The 26,467-nt window shown below is 40.8% G+C and overlaps 1 protein-coding gene across 2 annotated transcripts in view; it reads left to right on the top strand.

Annotated features, from left to right (window-relative positions):
• chrd (chordin) overlaps nucleotides 1–26,467 on the top strand; it is an 83,763-nt gene that overhangs the window by 21,473 nt on the left and 35,823 nt on the right. Inside the window, exons 3-6 of one of the 2 annotated variants that reach the window (XM_059945188.1) lie at nucleotides 17,402–17,592; nucleotides 17,746–17,844; nucleotides 23,550–25,698; nucleotides 25,973–26,076. In XM_059945188.1, the coding sequence (XP_059801171.1) occupies nucleotides 25,560–25,698; nucleotides 25,973–26,076 (243 nt within the window). In that variant the 5' untranslated portion in view covers nucleotides 17,402–17,592; nucleotides 17,746–17,844; nucleotides 23,550–25,559. Of the gene's footprint in view, nucleotides 1–17,401; nucleotides 17,593–17,745; nucleotides 17,845–22,644; nucleotides 25,699–25,972; nucleotides 26,077–26,467 lie in introns of those variants that run through there. The other variant, XM_059945181.1, reaches the window with a different exon arrangement.

Raw genomic sequence — 26,467 nt, 5'->3', positions numbered from 1 at the left:
AGGACATTGATGGCAGTTACATACAGGCCTCCAAACAGTAGCTGTGATGTGGACTACAGGTTACAAGAGGAAATAGAAAAGGCACGTCAAAAGGGCAGTATTATGATAATCATGGGAGATTTCAACATGAAGGTTGATTGGGAAAATCAGGTTGGTAATGGATCTCAAGAGTGAGTTTTTTGAAAATCTACAAGATGGCTTTTTTTTTAAGAGTGGCTTGTCATTGAGCCTACTAAGGCATCAGCTATGTTGGATAAGGTGTTGTGTAATGAACCAGAGGGAATTATGGAGCTTAAGGTAAGGAATCCTTAAGAGGCAGTGATCACAATATGATTGAGTTCAACTTGAAATTTGATAGGGAGAAAGTAAAGTCTGACATTGCAGTATTTCAGTGGAGTAAGGGAAATCACAGTGGTATGAGAGAGGAGTTGGCCGAAGTAAATTGGAAGGAGATGCTGGCAGGGATGACAAAAGAGCAACAATTGCATAAGTTTCAGGGGAAAATGAGAAAGGTGCAGGATAGATGTATTCCAAAAACAAAAATGGCAAAATAGTACAACCGTGGCTAAAGGGAAGTCAAAGTTAATGTAAAAGCAAAAGAGAGGGCATACAACAAAGCAAAAATTAGCGGGAAGACAGAGGATTGGAAAGGTTTTAAAACACTACAGAGAGCATCTAAAAGAATCATTAGGAGGGAAAAGATGAAATATGAAAGCAAACCAGCAAACAATACCAAAGTGGATAGTAAAAGCTTTTTCAAGTATGTAAAAAAAAAAGAGATGAGAGTGGATATAGGACCACCAGAAGATGAGGCCAGATAAATAATAACAGGGGCGAAGAAGATAATAGATTAACTAAATGAATATTTTGCATCAGTCTTCACTGCAGAAGACACTAACAGTGTCCCAGATGTTAAAGGGTGTGAGGGAAGGGATGTGAGTACAGTTACTATTACGAGGGAGAAGGTGCTCAAAAAGCTGAAAGACCCAAGGGTGCATGAGTCACCCGGGCCAGATGAACTGCACCCTGGGGTTCTGAAAGAGGCAGCAGTAGAAATTATGGAGGCATTAGTAATAATCTTTCAAAAATCATTGGATCTGGCATGGTGCCAGAGGACTGGAAAATTGCAAAAGTCACTCCACTCTTTAAGAAAGGAGTAAGGCAACAGAAAGGAAATTATAGACCAGTTAGCCTGACCTCAGTGGTTGGGAAAATGTTGAAGTCAATTGTTAAGGATGAGGTTACAGAGTACTTGGTGACACAGGACAAAGTCAGCATTGTTTCCTAAAGGGAAAATCTTGACTGATGAACCTGTTGGAATTCTTTGTGATTACAAGTAGGATAGGTAAAGGGGATGCAGTAGATATTGTATATTAGGATTTTCAGAAGGCCTTTGAAAAGGTGCCACACATGAGGCTGCTTATCAAGTTAAGAGCCCATGTTACCGGCATGGTTAGAGCATTGGCAGATCGGTAAGAGGCAGCCAATGGGAATAAAATGACCCTTTTCTGATTGGCTTCCAGTGACTGGTGGTGTTCTGCAGGGGTCGGTGTTGGGACCACTTCTTTTTATGTTGTACATCAATGATTTAGATGATATAATAGATGGCTTTGTTGCCAAGTTTACAAATATTATGAAGATTGGTGGAGGAGCAGGTAGCGTTGAGGAAACAGATAGGCTGCAGAAGGACTCAGACAGATTAGGACAATGGGCAAGAGAGTGGCAAATGAAATACAACGTTGGAAAATGCATGGTCATGCACTTTGGTAGAAGAAATAAATGTGCAGGTGATTTTCTAAACGGGGAGAAAATCCATAAATCTGAGATGCAAGGGGTCTTGGGAGTTTATGTGCATAACACCCAAAAGGTTAACTTGCAGGTAAAGTCAGTGGTGAAGAAGGCAAATGCAATGTTAGCATTCATTTCAAGAGGTCCACAATACAAGAGCAGGGATGTGATACTGAGGCTTTATAAGGAACTGGTGAGGCCTCTCCTTGAGTATTATGAACAGTTTTGGGCACCTCATCTAAGAAAAGGTATGCTGGCTTTGGAGAGGGTTCAGAGGAAGTTCACAAAAATGTTTTCCGGGAATGGAAGGGTTATCATACAAGGCTCGTTTGATGGCTCTGGGTCAGTACTCGCTGTAATTCAGAAGGATAAGGGGGGATCTTATTGAAACCTTTCAAATGTTGAAAGGCCTAGACAGAGTAGAAATGGAAAGGATGTTTCCCATGGTTGGGGAGTCTAGGACTAGAGGGTACAGCCTCAGGATAGAGAGGCATTCATTTAAATCAGAGATGCAGAGAAATTTCTTCAGCCAGAGGGTAGTGAATTTGTTGCCACAGACAGCTCTGGAGACCAAGTCATATTTAAGGCAGAGCTTAATCTGTTCTTAATTGGATGTGGCGTCACAGGCAGAAGGCTGGGAAGTGGGGCTGAGGAGGGGAAAAAGGATCAGCCATGATTGAATGGTGGAGCAGATGTGCTAATTCTGCTAGATCTAATGGTCTATGGTCTTACTATTGCTATAATTTAATATTCATTTTTTACCTCTTTGACACCTACTGTAAGATAGTATTGGATACAACCTTTGTTTTACATCAATAATGTGCCACATCCCAATTTTGAAAAAATTGTGTTCCAGTGTGAGCTCTAGGCTGATGGTGGAGTTAGTGGTGGAGAGTTGGGAAGGGTAGTGGTAATGTACCCTCTTGATTTTGAAGTTTGAATGAGTTTTCCCCTAAATTATTGTGCAATAAGTTGAGGTAGTCTGTTTTCCAGTATTAAAGATTAACTGTATTTGTTATGTATACATTGAAACATCGAAACCTAACAGTGAAATGCGGTGAATGCAGCAAATCAATTAGTGAGGATTGTGCTACAGGCAGCCTGTAAGTATCACTACACACCCAGCATGCCCACAACTTAATAACCCTAACCTCGCATCTTTGGAGTGTAGGAGGAAACCAGAGCACCTGGAGAAAACCCATGCAGTCACAGGGCGAACGGGCAAGCTCCTCACGGGCAGCAGCAGGAACCAACCCCCAATCAGTGATCACTGGTGCAGTAAAGCAGTTGTGCTCACCACTATGCTACCATTCCATCTCTTGTATTTCCAGCAATGCAATAGAAATCCACAGATTTATGACAGTGTGCTACAACCCACAATATTCTAAATCTGTTCTTCCCAATTCAAGATCAGAAATCCGATGACGTTTGAACTGTCAATCGCAGAATGGCATTAGAGAGATTGTGCCAATTTACAGCTAAATTGTTTTGAAATCTTTAGATTTCCACAAACAAAACTCTACACTGGCTAGAGCCTGATTCCAGGTTAGACAAAAGTGAAAAGATAACTTGCCTAACCCAATATGTCTCCCTCTCCCACTTCATTATACAAAACAATAGCAGAATACTTTTCAAGAGTTAAAGTTATTAGAGCGCATGTTTTATATTATTAAAAGTTCTTTTTATTGTATCATACCCTTTCTGTTGATTCCATTGATCATGCACAAAATGAACTCATTGATTATTAGCCTGGCAGAACATAAGAAACATGAATAGGCATTGTTCATTCAGAGCCTCATGCCTGTCCTGTCATTCAGTAAGATCGTGTATGTTTTCAACATTCTTCTCATACCTTTTGATTCCCTTGCAGTTCAAATGTCTGACAATCTCTGCCTCAAATATGGCCAAAGACTCTGAGGTAGAGAATTCCAAAGGGTTAGTCCTCTGAGAGAAGAAGTTGCTCCTTAACTCTGTCTTAAAGTCTCCTCATTCTGAATCCGTGCTCCTACTTCTAGCATTTGTCCTCGTTCCCACTATGAGGACATGCTTCTAGCCTCGCAAGTATTGCAATAATTTCTTTCTTCAAATCATCAATGAATATATCCAAATTATTAAATCTGTCTTCATATTTCAACCCCTTCACCCCAGTAATCTGCATAGTGAGCCTTCTCTGTGTTGCTTTCGTCCATGTATACCCTGCTGTAATTTTTTTTTGTTCCATCAGTATGCTTTATTCAAAATAATAAATTGTGAAAAAACAATTGACAGAGTCTTTCTCAACATTCAGTGTGCCATCAAATCAATGAGTTCTCTCACCAGTGTCTGAAGCACTTATGCTTCCTTCTCAAAAAGTACACCCATAACATGTTGAAGTTCTTAGTGGTGGCAGAAGCCTGGATTATGGTTCTTCCCCACAAAGCCTTCGCAGCAGCTGCAGTGAACTTCAGAACATCCCGCAGCACATCCACCTCCACCTGGCAGCATTAGCTTATGAACATCTGATTCCACTGGAGGACCAACAAGTTTCAGGAAAACCATAGTGCATCTTTTTTAGACTTGAGATCTTCTGCTGCAATTTACATTTGTTTCACTATGCATCCCTGGGAACAGAATCATTTGATGCATTAACCTGAAAATGTTCCATTTATCCTGACTGGTAATTAGTCAATCCCCTATCTAATACACCCACATGCTAACCCAGCCTTGTGTGCTTTCCACTTATGCAGTAACCTGACTGAATTTCTTCTTGAAATCCAAATGTACAACATCTACTGTATTCCTCTTTTCTCCATCATCTGTCACATCCTCAAAACCTCCAGCAAAATCATCAAACATATTTTTGTTTTGTAGGGCCATAGGCTCGTAGGACACAGAAACAGACCCCTTGGCCCAATGATTCCATGCTGAGCAAGGAGCCTACCATGGCTAGTTGCATTTGGCAGCAATTAGCCAGCCTGTATCCATACGCACCTTTCTGATCCATGTAAGTACATACGTCCTGTCAAAGTATGTTTTAAACTTTGTTATTGCACCTGCCTTTACCACTTACTCTCACAACTCATTCCATAAACCGAAGCCACCCCCCACCCATGAAAACCTTGCCCCTCAGGTCCTAATTAAACTTTTCCCTTTCACCTTAAACTCATCTAGTTTTAGATTCAGCTACACTTGGAAAAAAGACTGATTATCCACCATATCTCGGCCCCTCATGATTTTATAAATGTCTGTAGGTCTCCCCTCAGCCTCTTTAAATGCAGGGAAGACAGTCCCAATCTGTATGACCTCGCCTCATAACTCCAGGCTTCCATTCCCAGCACCATTATTGTGAGTCTTTTCTGCATCTGCTCTAGCTTAATTGAAGTTCAAAATGCATTTATTATCAAAGTATGTTTCTATTGTATAACCTTGAGATTCATCTCCTTACAGGCAGCCACAAAACAAAGAAACCTCTAAAAAACCATTACAAAAAGACAATCACCCAATACTGAGAGAGAGAGAGAGAGAAAGCAAATCGTGCAAACAATAAAAGTAAGCAAACAGCATGCAGAACTGAAGTTTTATGAAAGATATGACGCCAGGCATCACTGTATCTGGAACAGACCACAACCTCAGTTCATCACAAAGCCGAGTAAACGTCACAAGACCACAGACACAAAGCCAAGCATCACTGCAGCCAGAACAGGCCACAGCCTCCGTTCAGTGCAGGTTTGAGTAAACATTGTAGAGCAGCAAACAGAACCAGCCCTCGCCTCGCTTCCAGTCCTGACACTCTGACCTTTTCAATCTGGCCCGGCACTCAAATCATCCAAACACAGGATCATTCCTTGCTCACGGACCTCTCTGCGGCCTGCACCCTGCCACCATGTTTTGGCCCGTATCCAACCTTTCCAATTTGGCCTGACACTTAAATCAATCAGATATCCAGACTTCCCTCGCTCTCAGGAACCACCACTCTACTTTGACACCGCCTCTGTCTTTGCTTGCCTCAACCATGCCTTCCCTTGCTTCCATCACTGCTTGCCTCCACTTTCCTCCACCATCTCTTGTCTGCACCTCTGCCACAGCTCCCTCTACATCGTTGGCATTGATTGGTATTGGTGAAGTGTTAATAAGGTATTCAGTAGTTTTTAGTTTTGTTTTTTTTTGCCGCCAATAAGTAGTCAGTGAGCACCACCAGTAACATCTTAAACCAGAAGTTTCATCCTTCCTGGTCAATCAGAACTGCACACTGAGGAGATCACAGCTTGTGTTAACATATTGGGTAAACCTACAAGGGCCTGGAGAAAATCAACCAACTACACAACTTTTGGATCCGTGCTAGGGAAAGGAAAGAAGGAAAAACACAAGTGTTGAAGGAAGAGCAGAAAGGACAGGAATTGGGAACAACGCAGTGAGTGCCTCTTCCTGGGCTGCCTCCATGGCTGTGTGAAGCACTGAAGGTGTATCTTCAATTATTTGAAAGGAGATAGAAAAATAGAGAAGTGATTTAAAATCAAGATGTAGGTGAATCTTAAGTAAATAATTATTATGGATATTTACAAATATACACAGATGCTTCAGAAACTGTAATAGATTGGGGGTAGGATTGGTAGTGCCTGATTTTGAACATGATAAAGCAGGTGAGGATGAATGATGATTTCTCAGTATATACAGCTGCAATGACAGCTGGACTGTTCACTTTGCAGTGGGTGGAGGAAGCGAGACCAATGAGAGTTGTAATACTGTCTGATTCACGCACAACAATCAGGAGTCAAAAAGATTTACCTTCAGAGGCAAGACCAGACATTATGTGTGAGACAATACAAACCTTATTTAGACTCAAATAATGGGACCCTGGTGATGTTTTCTGTGGATTTCAGCACATGTTGGTATTGGGGGGAACAAGCATGTGGGTAAATTAGCAAGGATGACAACTAGACAAGCAAATAAAATAAAATAGCATTCAAATAAATTACAGTGAAGGAGAAATGAAAAACATTATTAAAAGTGGAAGTGAACACAATAGGACAAATAGAGAACAGGAGGACATCTTTATAACATCCAGAAAGAAGAATGTTGAGGAATGCAGGAAAGAGCAGGAGGTGATAATATTGAGACTGAGGTTTGGGCACACAGGGTTAAATAGTATATTGTTTTTAATAATGAAACACAATAATGGGAGGAGTGAGTATCGTATCAGCAAGGAACGGTTGAGCACGTACTGGTGAGGTGTCCAAGATATTATCAAGAGAGGAGATGGTTGATTTTAGAGCTATGATAGAATAAAATACAATTTAACATGAACAATATTTTGCAGAAAGGATTGCATTAAATCTATAGTGCTGTTAGTTAAGAATACATGATGTTTATAGAATCTGGTACACATATACAGTAAATTGTAAATATAAAAGCTTGTGTTTCCCCCACAAATAGTGGCTACAACACTCCAGCCAGACATGATCATGTGGTCCACAACAGCAAAGCTGGCATATGTTGTGGAATTGACAGTACCATGGGAAGATGGTGTTGAAGAAGCTTATGAGAGGAAAATGACCAAGTACTCTGAACTGGCAACTGAAGCTGCCCAGAATGGCTGGAAGACCAAGATTTTCCCTGTAGAAGTGGGATGCAGGGGTTTCATGGCTACATCTATGACCAGTCTATTGATGAAGGTGGGGGTGAGGGGTTATTCACTCCAACAAGTAATCAAGTCCTTGTCAAATGCAGCAGAAGAAAGCAGTAATTGGATTTGGATTAAATGGAAAGACGACAACTGGGCTGCAAGATGAAGACAGGAGGGTATGGAGCTGAGGGGTGGGGGTGTATCTGGGATACCAGGTAGCACCGTTCAGCCCTCTGGAGATGTTGTGGGCTTATCAATGAAATGTCAAAGAAAGAAGGTGCCCATCTGATGACCCTGATGAGGTACCTGCCCTCCTTGTCACCACTCCAAGCCAACATCGAGAGTGCTGACTTATCATCGGGATTGAAACATCAAGTCCTATTAGCTCTACTACTATGATATCCTGACCTACACTCCAGTTCAGAAGGTGGTGGTAATGCACCTCAAAGCTGTTTGCCAACTGCTATAAAACCTCAGAAGAAGAAGAAGAACTACACACAATACTTTAATGTCTCACTCGTGTCTTGTACAGCTCTGACATCTCAACTCTTGCACTCAGTGCCCCAAATGGTGAAAACAAGTATGCCAAATGGTTCCTCACTGCTCTGTCACCACCTTCAGGGAGCTATGCACTTGTACTCCATGTTGTTCTGTTCCACAAACAGTTCCCAGGGCTCAATACAATCTTCTTTACCCCTAGCACTTTGCCCACCTCTTCCACCACCTTGCTATAATCGGTTCCAGCAACAATCTCCACCCAGCTGCTTAGCAGCTGTACCAGCATTGAAGGTAATTGGGGTCAGCTTCTCATTAGTGAGCTCTGCTGGTAAGTTCTGCTTTGGTTTACTTTAGAAAATGTATCACTTGGCACTTGTCAGAGTTGAATTCCATCAGCCATTCCTTTGCCAGCTTACCCAATTGATCTATATTTGCTGTAACCTTTGGCAATAATTGTTGGGGTTGAATATACCACCATATTTGGTGTTACCTGCAGAGTTACTAATCATGCCACCTATATTATCATCCAGATCATCTATATTTATGACAGTCAACATGTTTTTTCATAAAACCATTTTAACTCTGCTAGATTATCTAATGATTTTTTAAAAAATGTCCTACTATAAAATCTCCTTAATGATAGATTCCAGCTTTCCCTAACATGGCGCTTCTATCTCCCTCCTTTCTTGAATGGTGGTGCTACATTTTGTGGTTTTCCTATGTTCTCAACCCACTGCATAATCTGGGAAGTTATGGTAGATTACAACTAATGTGTAGTATGCATTATTACTACTGCTACTTCCTTGAAGAGCTGAAGATGTTGGCCAGTGAGTCCAGGGAACTTGTCAGCCTTTCACCTGACAACTACTAGTTTGCCTAGTATGTTTTCTCTAGTAGTTCATCCCTCCTTTGAGTCCTTTGATTCAATGTTTTTTCTTCCAAGGAACACCTGATCAAATTGCTTTATCCATAGTGTCAATTGCACTGTAGCAATCCACTGCACCGACGACAAAGGGTCTTTTACCTGACACATCAATTATTTTCTGTTCACCAATGCTGCTTGATCTGCTGAGTATTTCAAAGCTCAAAGTTCAAAATAAGCTTATTAACAAAGTACGTGTATGTCACCTTACATTACCTTGTGATTCATTGTCTTGCATGGCATTTCCAGACAAGAAACCAAAGAATGTGCCCACTGGTATCAAAGGAAAAAAATCAAATAGATTTTCCAAAAAGCTATGCATAAACCACTGAAGACTGACAAACAAACAACCAATGTGCAAAAGAAAACAAACTGTGTAAAGAAAAAAAACAATACTGGGAACAAGAGTTGTAAATTGTTCTTCAAAATGAGTCTTCAGGTTGTAGAATCATTTCAGAGTGGAAGTGATTGAAGATTGCCTTGGCAGTTCAGGAACCTAGTAGTTGTCGGGTAGTAACAGCCCCTGAACCTGCTGGGCTTCTGTTCCCTCTTGCCTGACGGTCGTAGTGAGAAGGGGGTGTGACCAGGGTGCTGAGGCTTTTGATGATGGATACAGCTTTCTTATGACAGAGCTCTACGTAAATATTCATTAGTGGGGAGGGTTTTGCCTGTGACAGACTGGGCTGTATTCACCTCTTTCTGTAGCTTCTTCCATTCTTGAGAATTGGTGTTTCCATACCTGGCTGTGATGCAGCCAATCAGGATCCTCTCCACTGTGTACCTGTCGAAGTTTTTTGGTGACATGACAAATTTATGCAAAATTCTAAGGAAGTAGAGGCACTCCCCTGCCTTCTTAGTTAAGAAACTTACATGCTAGTCCCAGGGACATGAAGCTTTGAAAGTTTATAACTTTTGACATGTTATAAACCTGCTTCTGGAATTTGCTGCTTTTATTTTAGATTTCTAATGTCTGCAGTTCTGTTTTGATTTTCAATATATTCTAGTTCTCAGGTGAACATTTCAGTGGCTGATAGTTTTTGTTCATCCAATCATCATTATAAGCTAATCCTTTGACTATTTCAATGTTGTCCACGTTTACTGATTGATTATCTGCATGATGATGTTTTTTTTAATAATACAGTATGTGTATGGCTGCCCCCTGGTGGAAATAAAGATTGAGCTATTAGTTGAACCTGGATTGAAAACTAATAGCCAAGCTTCCACTGCAGTCTCAAATAACAACCAGTGCAATTCAACGTGTTCAATTAGGACCACAAAAGATTAAACAGGAATAGAGGAAGGGCCATTTGGGATCAACGTGGTATTCTGTGCCTGGAAATGGATGACACGGATGAGGTCTTAAGTGAATACTACTTTTCACTGTGGAGAAGGATGTTGTAGTTAGAAATTTCAGAGAAATTCCGTGGAACACTAAAACAAATTACCATTAAAAAGGAAGAAAATGGTGGGATACAGGCCATATGCAGACAGAATGAATTAGATGTCATTAGCTCAAACACGAGGAAATCTGCAGATGCTGGAAATTCAAACAACACGCACAAAATGCTGGTGGAACACAGCAGGCCAGGCAGCATCGATAGGGAGAAGCACTGTTGACGTTTCGGGCCGAGACCCTTCGTCAGGACTAACCGAAAGGAAAGGTAGTAAGAGATTTAAAAGTAGAGTCATTAGCTCAGTTAGTTTGGTGTAATGTTGTGAACAGAAGGAGCTATCCCTATGCTAAATTCTACTGTATGTTCTATGATTTATGTATTTTAGATAGCCAGACGAGTAAAACTCCTCAGAGCTTGATGAGATGCACCCCAGGCTGCAAGGGGAAAGAAGTCAGGAAATTATTGGGTTCATTCAGAAATTGTCAAGTTTTATTTTTCAATTGAATAGGTGCTAGATGAATGGAGGACAACAATTATAGTATCCTGATTCAATAAAGGCAACAGAAGAAAACTAGATAATTACAGGTCAGTGTGTCTAAGGTCAGTGACAGAAAAGTTTTTGGAAAATATTATGAGAGACAGGATTAATCTTGCAATATCTCTGTACTTCTTGATGAACAACTTAGAGACGTCTAAGTGGAGAAGCAGGGATTAAACAAGGAGAGTCACCATGGCTTTATTCATGAGAGCCTGTCTTCTCTCCCGATGCAGCCTGGGATGCATCTCATCTGACTAATTAGAAGTTTTCATTGTGGACGAGGAGGCTACTATTGATAATCTACCTGGACTTCAGTGAGGCCTTTGATAAGGTCCTACAAGGAAATAAATCTGAATGGTCAGAGCCCATGGGAATCAGAGAAACTTTGCAAATTTGATGTAAAATTGTAAAGGTGATGGTTGAGGGTCATTTATCCTGTGACCACTGGTGTACTTCATGAATCAGCAATGGTACACTTGCTGCTTGGTAAATCTGTGTGTGAGTGTGGAAGGCTTGATTAGTAAATTTACAAATTGGTGACGTAATCAACAATGAAGAAAATTAGTGTTCAGCTACAGAACAATATTGATTTGGTAAATTGGGCAGAGGAATATCAGGTAGAATTCAGTCTTGAAAAATGTGAGGTGATATGAGAGGATTAATAAGGCAAGGGTATATACAATGAATGGTAGGTTTTTAAGAACAGAGGAGTTTTTGTACACAAACTCAAAGAAGGCAGCCCCACAGGTAGATCAGATGGTAGCCACTAGCAGCAACATGAGAGAAACAGACTGCAAGGGAGAGACAGCTCCATAATTATTCCCAGGCCTGGCAGAATCCAGCCAATAATATACATGCTGAGAAGATTCTGTATGTTAGGAAGGATCACGAGACCTGCCAGGCACACCTTAAGAAGAGGCTAGTAGGAGGGAGAAATAGTGGTCTCCTCCAGGAATGAGAATCCCTGTTTGATGGGGCAAAGCTGGAGGAAATTTCACATCCTCACAAGATATGACAGGATATTGCATTTATCGCTATTTATTCCTGCAGAGTTAAGATCCTCACAAGAAATGTATTTTATGCAGAGCTCTGAGTTCTTTAAGTGGAGAGTAATTAATCAAATAGAAATATTGCATCAAGACACTAAAATTAGCTGGAAGAAAGTTTCTTTCATTCATGTTTATATTCATGAATATATATTTATAATATTCATAAACATGAATATAATTTGCATATGGACCCGAATAAGAGAACATGAGGAGATTTCATATGTCTTCTGTTCTCACTGGTTGATTGTTGCTACCCCATGTTAGTGTTTAGTATTGTAATGTTTTTATTTGTTTTAGTTTAGTTTATTTAGAGATACAGTACGGTAACAGACCCTTTTAGCCCAATGTGCCCATACTGCCCAATTACACCTGAGTGCCCAATTACCCTACTAACATGTACATCTTTGAAACGTGGGAAGAAATCGGAGCACCCAGAGGAAACCCACGTGGTCACGGACAACGTGCAAACACCTTATGGACAGTGGCAAAACTAAATCCGGGTCACTGGCATTTGTTAACGAGTCTCTTATTTCCCTTGTAAATTATTCCTGCTTCTTCCACTCTGATGGGAGGTAAGGTTTTGCATACTGTGCAAAAATGTTTCCTGCTCCTTGTGTTCCTGATGCTCTAGTAGCTCTGTCTGATGGATCTTTAGGCTTTCGGCTTTTTCATCCCTCTCCCATGTGCTTCTGTATCTGCCTAGTGGGTGACATGACAGAGATCTGCTACAACTGCTTGTAAAAACCCCGGCTGACAGTCAGTGTAACCACGGAGTTGGCAGTCTGGGTAGCTGAGCATGGCCAAGTGGCTTCTCTGATATCAGTGACGATAAGCAAAAATAAACAAAGATCTAGAAATCTGAAATTTCAAAAAAACAAAATGCTGCAAGTACTTGGCAGGTCAGACCACATTTACAGAAAAGAAACAAAGTTAATATTTCACCTCAATTTCTGCCTCCACAGGTCTTTTGCATATCTCTGCTTTTGTCTCTGTAATGACACTTTGAAAATGTACAGAAAATCTTTCAATACATTGCTCATCAGCAAGACCCAGGTGGAATACTCTGGCATAAAGCTCCTTGCTGATCGGTGCATCTTTGCCTCCTGCCCTGAGGTCTGTGACCCATGCTGGGTCTGGCCATAATAAAATCAAGTGTAATGTTGGGAGTGAGGCAACCATTGAATGCAAATGTCAGCAGGTAAATAGGTGAAAAGGCAGTAACTGTTACATTTCCTGGACTCTCCTCGAGCCAGTCTGATGCTCTGCAGTCAGGTACTGTATCCTGTTCAGTTAAATGCCTCTTTATTAAGTAGAAAAAGTAATTAGCTGCAAGATGAGTGTGCTCCATGACAATTGTAGATCACGGCCTTCTTCTACAATTTATATCAGCAAGGACAGAGGTATGCTTCACACAAACAATGATGTCATTTAAGGGTTCCCTCATGCTGGAAGAAACATTAGGTAGGAGCACTAATGTGAATAACACACAGACATGCCAGGCCCAATTTTGCGTCTGGCGCCTTTTTATCAAGGAATGGTCTTCAGCACAATAAACTCCGGATAAAGTGGAACTTGGACTCCTTACACTCAAAAAGCAGGGGCCAATTTCTCGACTATTATCCAATTTCTAGACTATTATCTACACAGACAATGTGCTACACTCGCCTAGTTCCCAGACGCCAAATTATAAACAAAGTCTTACGTATAGTTCTTGGTATTTCTATGGCTTCCTGGGATTCTGTGTCTGAAATTATACATGACAGTTATGTCTTTTTCATATTTATGAATTAAATACTAATGTTAATTTGAAAGAATGTTCATTGTAAAGAGAAACCACCGGAATTTGATGAAATGTTTAGTCAGTTCCACAGAAGGAATAACCAGAAAAGTTTTCTTTTCCAGATGTCAGTAAATTTACTGTTTTATTTCAGATGGATGTAAGTTATTTTTAATTAGATTTCCTGTCAGTCTTGTGCAGCTACAAATATCATCAGTGCTGTAGTTTTCAGTTTCCAGTGCAGCTAATGGCTAGCTGCAATTAATATTATTTATTCACAGGATGCCAGTTCTGTTGACAAGCCCAGTTTATGTTGCCCAACACCAATTTCAAGGTCACTTATGAGTCGATGACTCCGCTGTGGAGCTGGACTCAAGCGTAGCTGATTAAACATTATTAGCTCAATGGAGTTTTGTTCCAATGTTTCATGTTTACGGTCCTAGCTTTCAAGAACTGGATTTAAATTCCCTAGCTGCTGAGGTGTGATTCAAACTCCTGCCCCTGGATCAATTGCCCAGAGTATTACTATTCTGGTAGCTATGCCGTTATACTTCATGGCCCTGGGTTTGTAGTTAACACTTGAATGCAAGATTTCGGATCTCTTAGCTAATAGTTGTGACTCGTATTTTGATTTGATTGCAGTGATGGCAAACTGAACACCAGTAGTAATCTGCTCAAGGGTTCATTTGTGTCTGAAACAAGTTTTTAATGTTATAGCCTACACAACTGGAAACTTTGAGGGGATTATACAATTGTTTCGGCTTACTCTATTTCTCTTGAAACCTATGCTGTCTTTTCTCTGTAATATATTTATTTTGCAACCCTTAACAAACTAAATTTTAACTGAACTTGTACTTCAATGATGATTTGCAACAGACGCTGTGGCCAAGAAAGTACACCAATGCCTCTACTTCCTCAGAAGGCAAAGGAAATTTGGCATGTCCCCAATGCCCTCATTGATTTTAAGGATGCACATTAGACATCCTATCCAGAGGTAGCATAATTTGTTGTTATGGCAACTGTTCTGCTCAACTGCAAGATACTGCAAAAAGCTGTGAACACAGTCCAGTCGATTATAAAAACTTTCCACCCCTCCTTTGACTTCATGTATTTAAAATTATAGCTGGCTGGTGGCATAGTGGCATCAGCACCGGACTGCAAGGCAAATGATCACGAGTTCAAATCTGGCTGGCTCCTTGCACGCTTTCCATCCATGCTGGATTGATCATCCAGCTAGCTACTTGGCCTTGTGAAAAAAAAATAGTCAAATGCTATGGAAGTGGCAAAGATGCTGCTTGATGTATCACAAGGCGCGAAAAGGAACAACAATGTAAAACCATAATACATTAAATTATTCAGCCCTTCAAGTCGCAGTTAATTATTTAACCCCATTCTCTTGCCTTCTACAAGTAACCTTAACCCCCTAAACAATCAAGAACCTATCAATCTGTGTGGCTTCATAGTAGCACAGTGGTCAGCACAACGCTTTACAGTACCAGCAGCCAGGTGGCTTCAAATCCTACCACTGACTGTAAGGAGTTTGTATGTTCTCCCATGACCGCGTGGGTTTCCCTATGGTGCTCCAGTTTCCTCCCAGTCCAAAGATGTACCGGTTGGTAGGTGAATTGGTTAATGTAAATTGTTCCGGGACTAGGCCAGGGTTAATTTGGGGGATTGCTGGGTGGCACGGTTTGAAGGGTCAGAAGGCCTATTTCATATTACATCTCAAAAAATAAATTGTTGCCTTAGCCTCCACAGCCCTCTGTGGCAACAGATTCACCACCTACTGGCTGAATAAATTCCTCCTCACCTCAGTTTTAAAGGAATGTCCCTTTATTCTGAGCTGTGCCCTTAAATCCTAGACTCCCCTACTAATGCAAACATGCCAATTCCTCTCCATCCAGTCCTTTCAGTACCTGGTAGATTTCAATGAAATGGCAGACAGACAGACTTCGGTCTTCCGAACACTGAGTGCAAGCCCAAAGATATCAAATTGACTCATATATTAAGTCTTTTATTTCTGAGATCATTCTTGTGAATCCCTTCTGGATCCTCTCCAAGGCAAGAACATTCCTCCATAGATATAGGGGCCAAGATGGCTGTCAGTATTCCAAATGCCTTATAAAACCTCAGCACACATCATTACTTTCACACTCTAATCCTCTGGAGATCAATGCTAACATTTCATATGCTTTCCTTACTATCAACTGAAACTACAAGCTAATCCTGAACTAGGGCTCTCTATTCCCTTTGTACATCTGATTTCTAAATATTCTCTCCTTCAGAAAATAGTCTGTACCTTTATTATTCCTACCAAAGTGCTTAATTCCAGATTTCACTATGCAGTGTTTCATCAATGACTGTCCAATATCTAAACTTGTCCAAGTCCTTCTGCAGAATTCCAACCTATCCAACATTACCTGTTGCTGAACCTACTTTAGTACTGTTTGCAAAATTGGCCACAATGCCAGCTATTCCTTCATCCAGATTATTAAAGTAAATGTTGTTGTCCCAACACTGATCCTTGTGGAACTCCATTAATCATCAGGAGACATCCTGAAAAAGAGACCCTTTATCCCCACATTCTGACTTTACCTATTAACCATGTCTCTATCTTACCTCCACTACCATGGGTTCTTATTTTGCTCACCAGCCATGTATGTAGCAGCTTGTCAAAGGCTTCTGATATTCCAAGTAAGTAACATGTACCAACTCTGTTGTTTAACTTGCTTATTACCTCTTCAAATAATCCTAACAGGTTTGTCAGGCAAGACAAAAATGCGCAGACTTCGTCCTATGTTATTAGATATTTCCAAGTACTCAAAAATGTCATACTTAGTAAAGGACTCCAAAAATGTTACCAACTGCAAAAGTCTGACTAACCAGCCTATAGCGTCCTGTCTTCTAAAGGCCTCTTGTACGATAAAGAGTTCCTGCTCTCTCAGTCTATCTTGTCATGGCATTTACACCTTATCTGACTACCTGCAGTGCACTTTCTCTTAACACTATGTTCTGCATTTTGTTATTGTTATTCTGTTCGTACTACTTTGATGCCTTTATGTATGCATTTATCTATCTGGTCGGAATACAAGCAAAGCTTTTATGTGCTTAGGTACAAGTCACAATAATAAACTAATTACTAATTACCAATTATCTGACTATCCTTCATAGCAATATCAGAAAAGCAAGGAAACCTTAAAGAAATGAGTTCAACTTCAGTTATATTGTCATCTGCCGTGATTTTGCTAAAGTTATGGTGAGTGTTTCAAACTCCTGCAAGAAGTCAAGTTCACTAACATTTTAAAAATTGGATGACAATATTCTCCTTAGGTTGATATTGGCACAAATAATCAAGCTACTAAAATGCTGAAAACACTGGCAATTAGCCCTGAACAAGCTCTGAACACCAACAGAGATGGAGGACCTTCATTGCTACCCTAAATGCCAGCAGTGTAACGGGCAGTTAAAAACCAGCAATTATTTGCCAAAAATGTTATATTTGAGTTAATCCTACTTATATTCGAGTCTAATAGTTGCTGTTTTGTGTAACCTTTTCCATTTTAATAACAGACCAATTACTGGTGGGAAAGATGCCCAGGCTTTAAAGTTAGTTATGAGACTAGATTTAAACAAATTCAGTTTGCAATGTTTTAGGACAAAGAACAGAGAACAGCACAGCACAGTTCAGGTCTTTGGTCCTACAATATTCTGCTAACCTTTTAACCTACTCCAAGGTCAACCTAACCCTAAGAACTCTCCATTTTGTGATTCTTTCATCAGTGTTATTTTTTCTTTATTGTCAACGAATATAATTTTATATCATTTTATTTAAGAGATACAAAAGGGTGACAGGCTCTTCTGGCTCAACAAGACCATGCTTCCCAATTACACCAACGTTACCAATTAACCTGCTAACCTGCACATCTTCGGAATGTGAGGGAAAACTGGAGCACCTAGAGGAAACTGAGGTGGTCACCACTGGAAAGTACAAACTCCTTACAGGCCACAGTAGAACTGAAACCAGGTAACTGGTGCTGTAATAGTATTATGCTCATTGATACAGCACCATGCCTCCCATATATAAATAGATACACAACTCTATATTTATAGTGGTATTCTTTTTATAATGTTTAATTAAACAATAAACCAAAAAAACTCCTCGTGTTTTTTTTTGCAGAAATAGTCAATCTATCAAAGACTGCATCTATTGTGCATCTCCTGTTGCAGTTCAGAAGCTGGTGGTGATCTAAGTTCTTCAACCACTGCAGTCCCTCCAGTAAGTGTTCATAACAATGTACCTTCCTGCTCCTTCAATATCAGCCCTTCCAATCGATGCAAATTCACCAAGTCCTGGATTGTTCATCCACTTGTAGAGAACATGAGCTGGACTAGACTGTCATGAGACAGGTTAGATCTCCCCACCAATGAATTGTTGCTGTTCAGTATGAGAGGAATCCCAGGTTTGGACAATTTGGGTATGTGCTTGTCTGAGGAGCCAATAGTGCAAAGGTACCATCCACATGATTTTGACCGAATGCTTCCAAGTCAGTATATTTGCTCAATGATATTGGATAGGGAATTCCAGAACTTAGATCCAGATATGGTGAAGAAATGGTGACATATTTCTAACTATGACTTGGACAAGGATCTGCAGATGACTGGTGTTCCCATATGTTTACTGTTCTTGTCCTTGATGGTGACAGTGCCTGTGTGATTAACCAGGTGTATTTTGCAGATGGAAGACGCTGCAGCCATAATGCACGGGGGCAGAGGGAGAGAATGTTATAGTGGAGAGTAGAAGAGTAGAACGGCAAACAAACACACGACATTGTCCTGGGAAGTGTTATATTTCTTAAGTGTTGTTCCAGCTGCATTCATCAAACTGAACGGAGAATATTCCTTGTTTCTGAATTCCACCTTGCTTATGGGTATTGAGCAATGTGTTACTCATGACAGGATATCTCAGTCCTGAGCCCCTCTTGCAGCCACAGTGTTCATGTAGCTGATCTCATTAGGTCAATGGAGTCAGAGAAAAATACAGCACAGAAACAGGCCCTTTGGCCCATCTAATCCATGCCAAACCATTTACAATGTTGAACTCCCAGGGTGTTGATGTTTTGGGACTTATTGTTCATTTCACTGAATAAGGAAGGTTGGTGGTTAGATACTATCTTGTTGGGATGTCCTGTGATACTAACTTTACTTGCCATTCAGTCACCAGCTCATGACTGAGTTTTACAAAGACCATGTTACATGCAGGCCAGGACCACTTCCATTTCCTGAGCAGTCATGGACAGAAAGGAACGCTGCAATCATTAGATGGAAGGAGCGATATTGGAGAAGCAATTGAAGATGATCAGGCTAGAATAAGTACCCCCATTAATCACCAGCTTCTCTGTGTAAGCTAATGTTGGCCAACATCAGTCCATTGACTTACACCACAGAAAACAAACAAACAAATTTTACTCACTGGTGGTTACAGGAAAAGTTGATTGGTTGTCTACAGGACAATAGCTTATATATTAAAATGGTCCACTGATAATGAACCTATGGAGTATTTGTTTTTTTTCTTTGTTTACTCAAAATCTTGAACCCATCAGAATCATTTTTTAAGCTCTGGGTCTTGCTTTAAATATTTTGAGTCATCTTCCTAATATCTGTGGCACTTGGATGCCAACTGAATCCAACTGATGAGGTGCTGGAAGAGTTTCTTCACACCTGCTCTTGGGCACCTAGACATCAACCTGTACAGAATGATGGCCTACCTGGGCAATGAACAATGTTACACACACAAGGTGCGAGGAGGAACTCAGCAGGTCAAGCAGTATCATTGGAAAGGAATAAAGAGTTGATTTTGAGGGCGGAGATACTTCACATCAGTATGCCCTTCACTTTTGGGCTGTAGATCTAAGATTTGTAGAGGGCTTTCCTTAAGATGGATGGGGAACGAAACAGCAGATTCTAAACAGGGAATTGATTCAGATCACTGCGGTTGAGGATCAATTGCTTCCCTTCAGGTCTCTGGGATGTGTGGTGGTTGATGAAGCCCATACAAGATCCACGTGTGAGAAATTGCCAAAGATGGAGTGTGTAATTTGATAGCTTGGTGCCTCTGTGATCCTTCCACCATTTTTGCTGGTCTTCTGTGTTAGTCCAGTGAAGATATCCTGGATGCTCTTGGACATTGGGCAGTCATCGGCCAGGGATCCCCAGGAATTGATAAGGATGTAACTTTGCGACCATTCATCAACTATTTCCTCTGTACTTTTGATAATCTTTTGCAGTGATGAGGCTTGTTTCAGGAGTCTAGTGTTAGGCATGCAAATTGTATAAGCAGATAAACAACAGTTTGACCAACGTTTTGGATACACATTTTAAACACATTCTGTTTCCATTATATTAACACCCCAACTGTATCATCACCTTCAAGATGGAGGGAGGAAGTAGTAATAATTACAAAGGCATGAAGTGCTTAATCAGAACATGATTACTTTGGCATTTTGTTAAATGTGGATTGACAAGATCCAATGCTCATTTCTCTTCCCCATCCCAAACTGGGCTCTGCGGCAATCGCAAATGATTTCCTAATTGGAATCAATAAACACCTCGTTATCCCACAGGAAAGTGTTGGAAGTGTCCGCACAGACCTTTCACACGAGGATGGAAAGCTGTGAAAAATTAATTTTGGTGATGTTTAACTGGAGTTGCGTGTCATCAATTTACACCTTTTTACTAGTAGGAGTTGCTCTTAGCATTCTCGAATTAACAATACACAGCCACTTGGGTTTGATTAAGTTTTATCTTTAATCTGCATTGTTAGGCTGCCTCTTTTTCCACTTTACGAAACAGGAATATGTTAGCATTCAGCAAGTTTATGAATATGAAATGCTAACTATGGTTAGGTTTTCTAATAATTTGAGGTTTGTTTTCTTGGTCTTTCTTTTTGCAGAATTAAAAAATCATTTTTTGTAATAAACTCAAACGTACACGTCTGAACCCACCGCTTGTTACGGTAGATCAAATCTTCTTGTTTATTAGTAACTTGTTTAACTAAATTTAAGTTTTTAAAAAAATTTCCTAATATTTTTCAAAGCTTTCATCTGATTGATATATTTTGCAAGCGAATCTTTAAATAATAGCAAATTTCTCTCCTTTACTGATACTAAAAGATTCCTGAAAGTGACAATACCAAAGTACCAAGCGGGTTAAAAAGTTTGCGTCCCGCTGATTTTGAATAGGGTAGTTGAGTATTTCCGGAGCTGTATTAAAATTGCAGTCCATCAAGCGGATTTCAACCGTGTTATAATTCGGTAGTGAGCGTGGGATCTAATTTTATAATTGAAGTTGCGGTTTGATTTTCTAAGTGAGCCGAAACTAATTTGTAAATAATTATCTATTCCTTTTTATTAATTATCCCGTCCCTTTCAAAGCTATTGTTGGGCCTTAAGATATAATGTCAATGTTGTCTCGCAATTTATGCTGCAATTACGGTAAATAGCACACTTTTAAATAAAACATGCTTGAGGACAAGGTCAATACAGGCCTTAGGACGAGTATTGGGACACACCGAACAGAAGGTGTATTCAGAGAAACCATTCCATGCCCGATCCAGATCACAGTGACTTTGGCCGTCCCTGTTCATAGCTAGAAGTATTATTTAAGTGCGCGGGGTTCAACAATGACATGCTTTCAGGTGGGAAAGAGGCTTCTTGAATATTTCCTTTCTAATCTTCTGCGTCTGGCAGGGATTCACCGTTCACTATCTGGATGTCACCTCCCGTCGTGTGTTGAGGTGACAGTGATAACGCAATACGGAATAAATCCTCTTTTCAAGTTATCTGAACTCGGGGATAGCCTGCACACGCTTCTAACACCCTGTGTTGTTGTGCTGCGGGCATTTAGTGAAATGTTTATTGTGTGTAATGGGCGCGTTATCGCTCAACTTTTAAAACTACTTTGCGGTGTGTATTTATCTGAAACCAGCAGCTGAGCCCTGAGCCCTGCAGCCCAAAGAAAATGTCATCCTTAAAGCATGTGTTTTTACTCCTTGGCCTTGTAAATGGAAAATACCGGTAGTTGAGTACATTTTGTAAAACAATGTGACAGCTGACTCACACTCAGAAATTCACCGGTTTATTTATTAACAGGCTCTTAACGATTCTGGACGCTCAAATTGAATTTCAAAGGGCACTGGTCGGATTTGTTTTGGGCTGGGCTTGCCCCACACAAAGACGACGCCTCTTTCTAATTCATCAGAAGTGATGGAGGCGGGTGTGTCGTTGGCGGTAATGGACGAATTCCTGCCACTGCTCTGTGAATTTCGGGAGCAAATATTTGACGCCGCGCTCGCTCAACTTGTGTGGCTTTCGCATGGGGAGTTCGCAGCTGGCACCTTGAAGCACCCTCATTTACACCTCCTCCGACCTGCATGTGCACGCGGAGCGGAGCACCTGATCCTCGTGGGTGGTGAAATAACATTTTACTCACAATTTTAATGAAATCCCAAATTCTGACACTTTGCCTCCGAATACCCCATTCGCAAGGTCACGCACAACGGTAGGATGGGTCATTACACCGTCCATTTACAAAATGTCCTCTTCAACCTTCATTGTAGTTGTCCAAAACGAATCTGTTCAATTTTAAATGTATAATTGAGCCCTATTCCCAATGGCCACAATCTTAGAACAACTCAGGATTTTCAGGGGATCTTGTTTGGCGTAGATATGATTTGTACTGACTACATTAGGCCAGTAAATATCTTTAATTCCTAAGGATCACGGGGCGGGTGTATCCTCATTATCTCGATGTTATATTCTACTGAATGACCTACCAGCTCCGTGGGCCGTTCTCCCGCAGATATGTAGGATTGAACCATTATGTTCGATGTACCTTCGCTCTGCGTTCCCCTCGAAATATTTCTTGAATCATTTTTCCCTTTTTAGCATTAATGTTGCAGCATTACCGCAGGTCATGTGGTTCACAACATTCGACAGACGTTTAAAATATTACTGGAGTCATAGCAGCCCCAAACATGGCTGTTCCGAAGTAATTATAACTGACACCTATAGACGTGGATTTCCCAGTCCCTCGTTCGGTGAGGATGTTACAAATAAATTAAGGCAACATATATAATCTCTTTAGCGCAATATTTTATGCAGTTGGTATTTAGAATGACATAGATGGAAACGGTCACTGACAGCGGGGTCTGTTTGTGGCGTGAACGCCTTTGCTTTGGGTGAAAACTTTCCTCGATATTCGCATGAATGTATTGGTTCAGACAGAGGAGTTTAATCCCTCTCTCCAAGATCCTTGGATCAAGATACAGTTCATGGCAAATGGTTGTTTGAGCGGCTGTAGAAAGCGGGAAGGAGAGAGTTGCAGAGAGTACTTAAGTTGACAGCGGCATCAATAAACTAACATAACTATGTAGGATCAAAATTACAACAATTCCGTAAATGACGACGGAAGTCTACGTGCATCCTACACCAGATATCATCTGCGACTGACTTAAGTAACTATTCGGCCCTGATCTTCTCAGCCTGTCTGCAGGCTCCTCATGGTTGACCACATATTCCCCGAACCATTGTGCAACTGGTTGAAGTTGCAGTAACCTAGTTCCCAGTCTGAACCATCCAATCTTGGCCCTCAATTCGCTCATCAGATGCCCGCAATTTTAAACATGTATCGTCTTTCTAACTCCTTACATGACCACCTGCGAACTCTTCCAATCCTCTTGATGTCTGGGCTTTCTTTGGAGTTAAAATGTAACAGCAGAGGTGGGACTATTGTGGGTCATGTTCAAACAGTAATGACCAGGAGAGCAAGTTGTGCCAATGGAAACCAATCGTTTCCGGGTACTTAGTTGGATGGAATGTCTGCGCATTCTAGTACTGGCAAATTAGGCTTGATAGAAGGATGGGTGTGGTTGAGCTGGGTCTGATATTAAATGCTCGGGTTTTATTATGCCATCTCTCTGTACAGATTCAGTTGGGATACCAGGAAGTCGTTTGGTGTTCCGAATCTTGAGCGTACAATTAACGGCTGGACCATGGCACAAGAAATGTCACAATACTTGTATCTGAGGCAGATCAAATGTTGGCCCTGTGGAGAATCGCTCTTTTCACGATACTGCCTTTAACACCGATAATAGAAGTACTACATTCTTTGGCAAGCTGCGTTCCTAAGTTAAAGGTCCACACTGTTGACATTTAGATGCTAAACCCGATATATGATGCACTAGGGGGAATTTGTATGTGCAAAGTGTAAGTAAGCAGTCGGAATCTTAGCAGAAATAATATGTTCACTAAGTGGGGAAAAATTTCCATTCAGAATGTAGGGATTGAAAAAAAGTTGCGCAGCGCTAATGAGAATATTTTAAAACAGGCTGTGTGATTATAATCATTTCAGTGAACTTTTGTGAATGATCGTTATTGCTTTTTGTTATAGGTAAATGTGATTATTATCACCCTTTAACAATCATGCTTCATATTGGGTTGGACGTTTTGTTCCTCACCAACTCCCTGTAGTCGGAGCCCGCGGTATAAGAGGGGGAAAAAAGCAGGATGGGAAAAAGATGGGAATTCCGCTCAGTGTTCAGGAAGCGATAGTTTAAATACATCAACACAACTGACGACGTTTCTTTTTATGTGTAATATTCGAAGGCAAAAGACAATGAAAAATACAAATTTGCATTATGTTTGAATTATAACATCACTTCCCGCATTAAACGTTGCATATATCCCCCCTAGTTGTTTGAGTTTTTGTTGTTGGTTCGAATGTATGCCATATTACTTCCCTGATTTCTCCCCGATGATCACCAATGCATTTCAAAACGCGGAACATTTCCGCGAACGAGCAATTCGTTTTAATTCACAAAATGTTATTATTTGTAACTTTGCAATCAGCCAATTTCTGAAGCCGGCAAAGATATTTTTCCATGAATGTCTGGAACATCGGATTGATGCAGAATCTAAATGAGTTCTGACTCTCGAGTCCAACGTCAATTTGTTCCAGCTCTATTGTAATTATTAGTCGATGTAGACTTTTCCTGGATTAGAAATATTTATATGAACATTTTCAACAGCGCTACCTTTGTAGATAAGATGAAATAGGCTAACATTCAGAGAATCGCAGGAGCAAATTCCAAAACGAAAGTTATTCTAAGTTTTATGAAAACGACCCACAGTATTGGCACCTAATTTAAAATTCTACTATACAATAAGGGACAAGCAAACATACTTGGCCAACCTACTTTTTGAATACACCCAATAGAGCGTCTATGGTGGACTCTGAAATCCGGATCTTAAATATATGTAAAACTATAAAATTCGGAATAGTTATTTGTATTTCAGTGCTTAGCCGCATGCCTTCGCATGAAACGATTTGTCCCTCTTTGCCAACAGGTATGCCTAAGAAAAGGGAGGATAAATGCGGACAGTCGATCCAGTAACACAATCAAACAAAATGTACTTTGCAACTTCCTTGCCTTGATTTCACAGACAATTTAGTGTTCAGTCAGTCTTGCTCTGGTTTAGACAAATGCAAAACACTGCCCGAGGGCTTGTAAAAGTGTATTTCGCTGCTCAATTGATTCAATCTCACAGCGATAGTTCTCAGTTTTAAAATACACACTGGGTTCTCGGCTCCGAGCGCCCCCCCCGTCTGTTTTTCATTGTTTTAACACTTTCCCAGGGAGTTTGAAGAGGGTCCCACGCTGTGTCTGCTAATCATCTTTCTATGAGTCGATTTGAATATTCCAGTGATTAAGGCTTTGTTGACTTTGATGCATGTTCACGGCTTTGTTAAGACTATATAAAAACAGGGAGTCCGAGTACAAGGTAGTAGTACTGGAAGGTTGGATTTCGTGTAGCCACAACAAACTTTCGCAGCTTTCCAGAGCTTCTCAAGGCCTCTCAACGGTCTGTTGTTCGTTGGAAAGGACCGTTTCCCTCTCAGAAATCGAATTATCATTTACTGGATACAGTAGACACAATGAGAATTCTTTATCTGGTATCTGTGTTACATTTAGTGTTTTTGAAGTTGATATCTGAAGCAGTTAGCTTCCGACCGAAGATTCAGCCCTTGCCCATTCAAGCAGAAGATGATCTCGTTCATTCTAAAGGAGTTGCAGGTAATTCCCTCTTGAAACCTTTTCTTCCCTGATCATCTTTCATACAGTTCTGGGGCAACAGAGTATAAATCACGGCATTTTCTTGCTGTAACAGTTTTCCCCTCGGTCTTTTGGGAATAAATCTTGTTTGGCATCAGTGTGGATCTTAGATATTGTCCCTCTTGCTAACCTTTTAGTTCACACTGATGTCAGTTGCATGTGTGTTTAGTCGAGGACGCTGTTCATTTCTGGATGTGAACATCGGGACTTCAGATGTTCTGTTGTCACCATGTAGGTTGCTCTTTCGGTGGGAAACTATACGCGCTCCGGGATACCTGGCACCCGGACCTAGGGCAGCCTTTCGGAGTGATGCACTGCGTCATTTGCCACTGTGAGCCGGTATGTATCTCGCCACATCTCGATTTTTTTTTAAAGCTGCATTTTGTATTTTCAATTGTTTTATTTGGAAGGAAATACCCCTTAATTTCACGTGTATAGATCCTTTATTTCGTTACTTCACTCTCCAGCGGGCTTTCCTCAATCTCTCCGTTACTGAGCCGGCTCTGTCAAACATTATTACATTTAAGTTCACGGAGTCGTGGCACGGAAAGAGGCCAGTCAGGCCATTGAGTCCATCTGCTGATCAATGTATCTACGCAACCCCCCCCCCCACCCCCAAACTGTAAATTATTTTCTTTTAGCACCAATCCTATCCGCTTTGGAAAGCGCCGGTGGTCCTTACTCCACCCACCAAGTAACCTCTCAACTTTCTTTATCCCACTCCGAACAA

The sequence above is a fragment of the Hypanus sabinus genome, chromosome 2 (genome assembly GCF_030144855.1).
Source record: "Hypanus sabinus isolate sHypSab1 chromosome 2, sHypSab1.hap1, whole genome shotgun sequence".
In the NCBI taxonomy this organism is placed as follows: Eukaryota; Metazoa; Chordata; class Chondrichthyes; order Myliobatiformes; family Dasyatidae; genus Hypanus; species Hypanus sabinus.
Note: the sequence above shows the minus strand (reverse complement) of the source record. Positions and strands in the feature narration are given on the sequence as shown.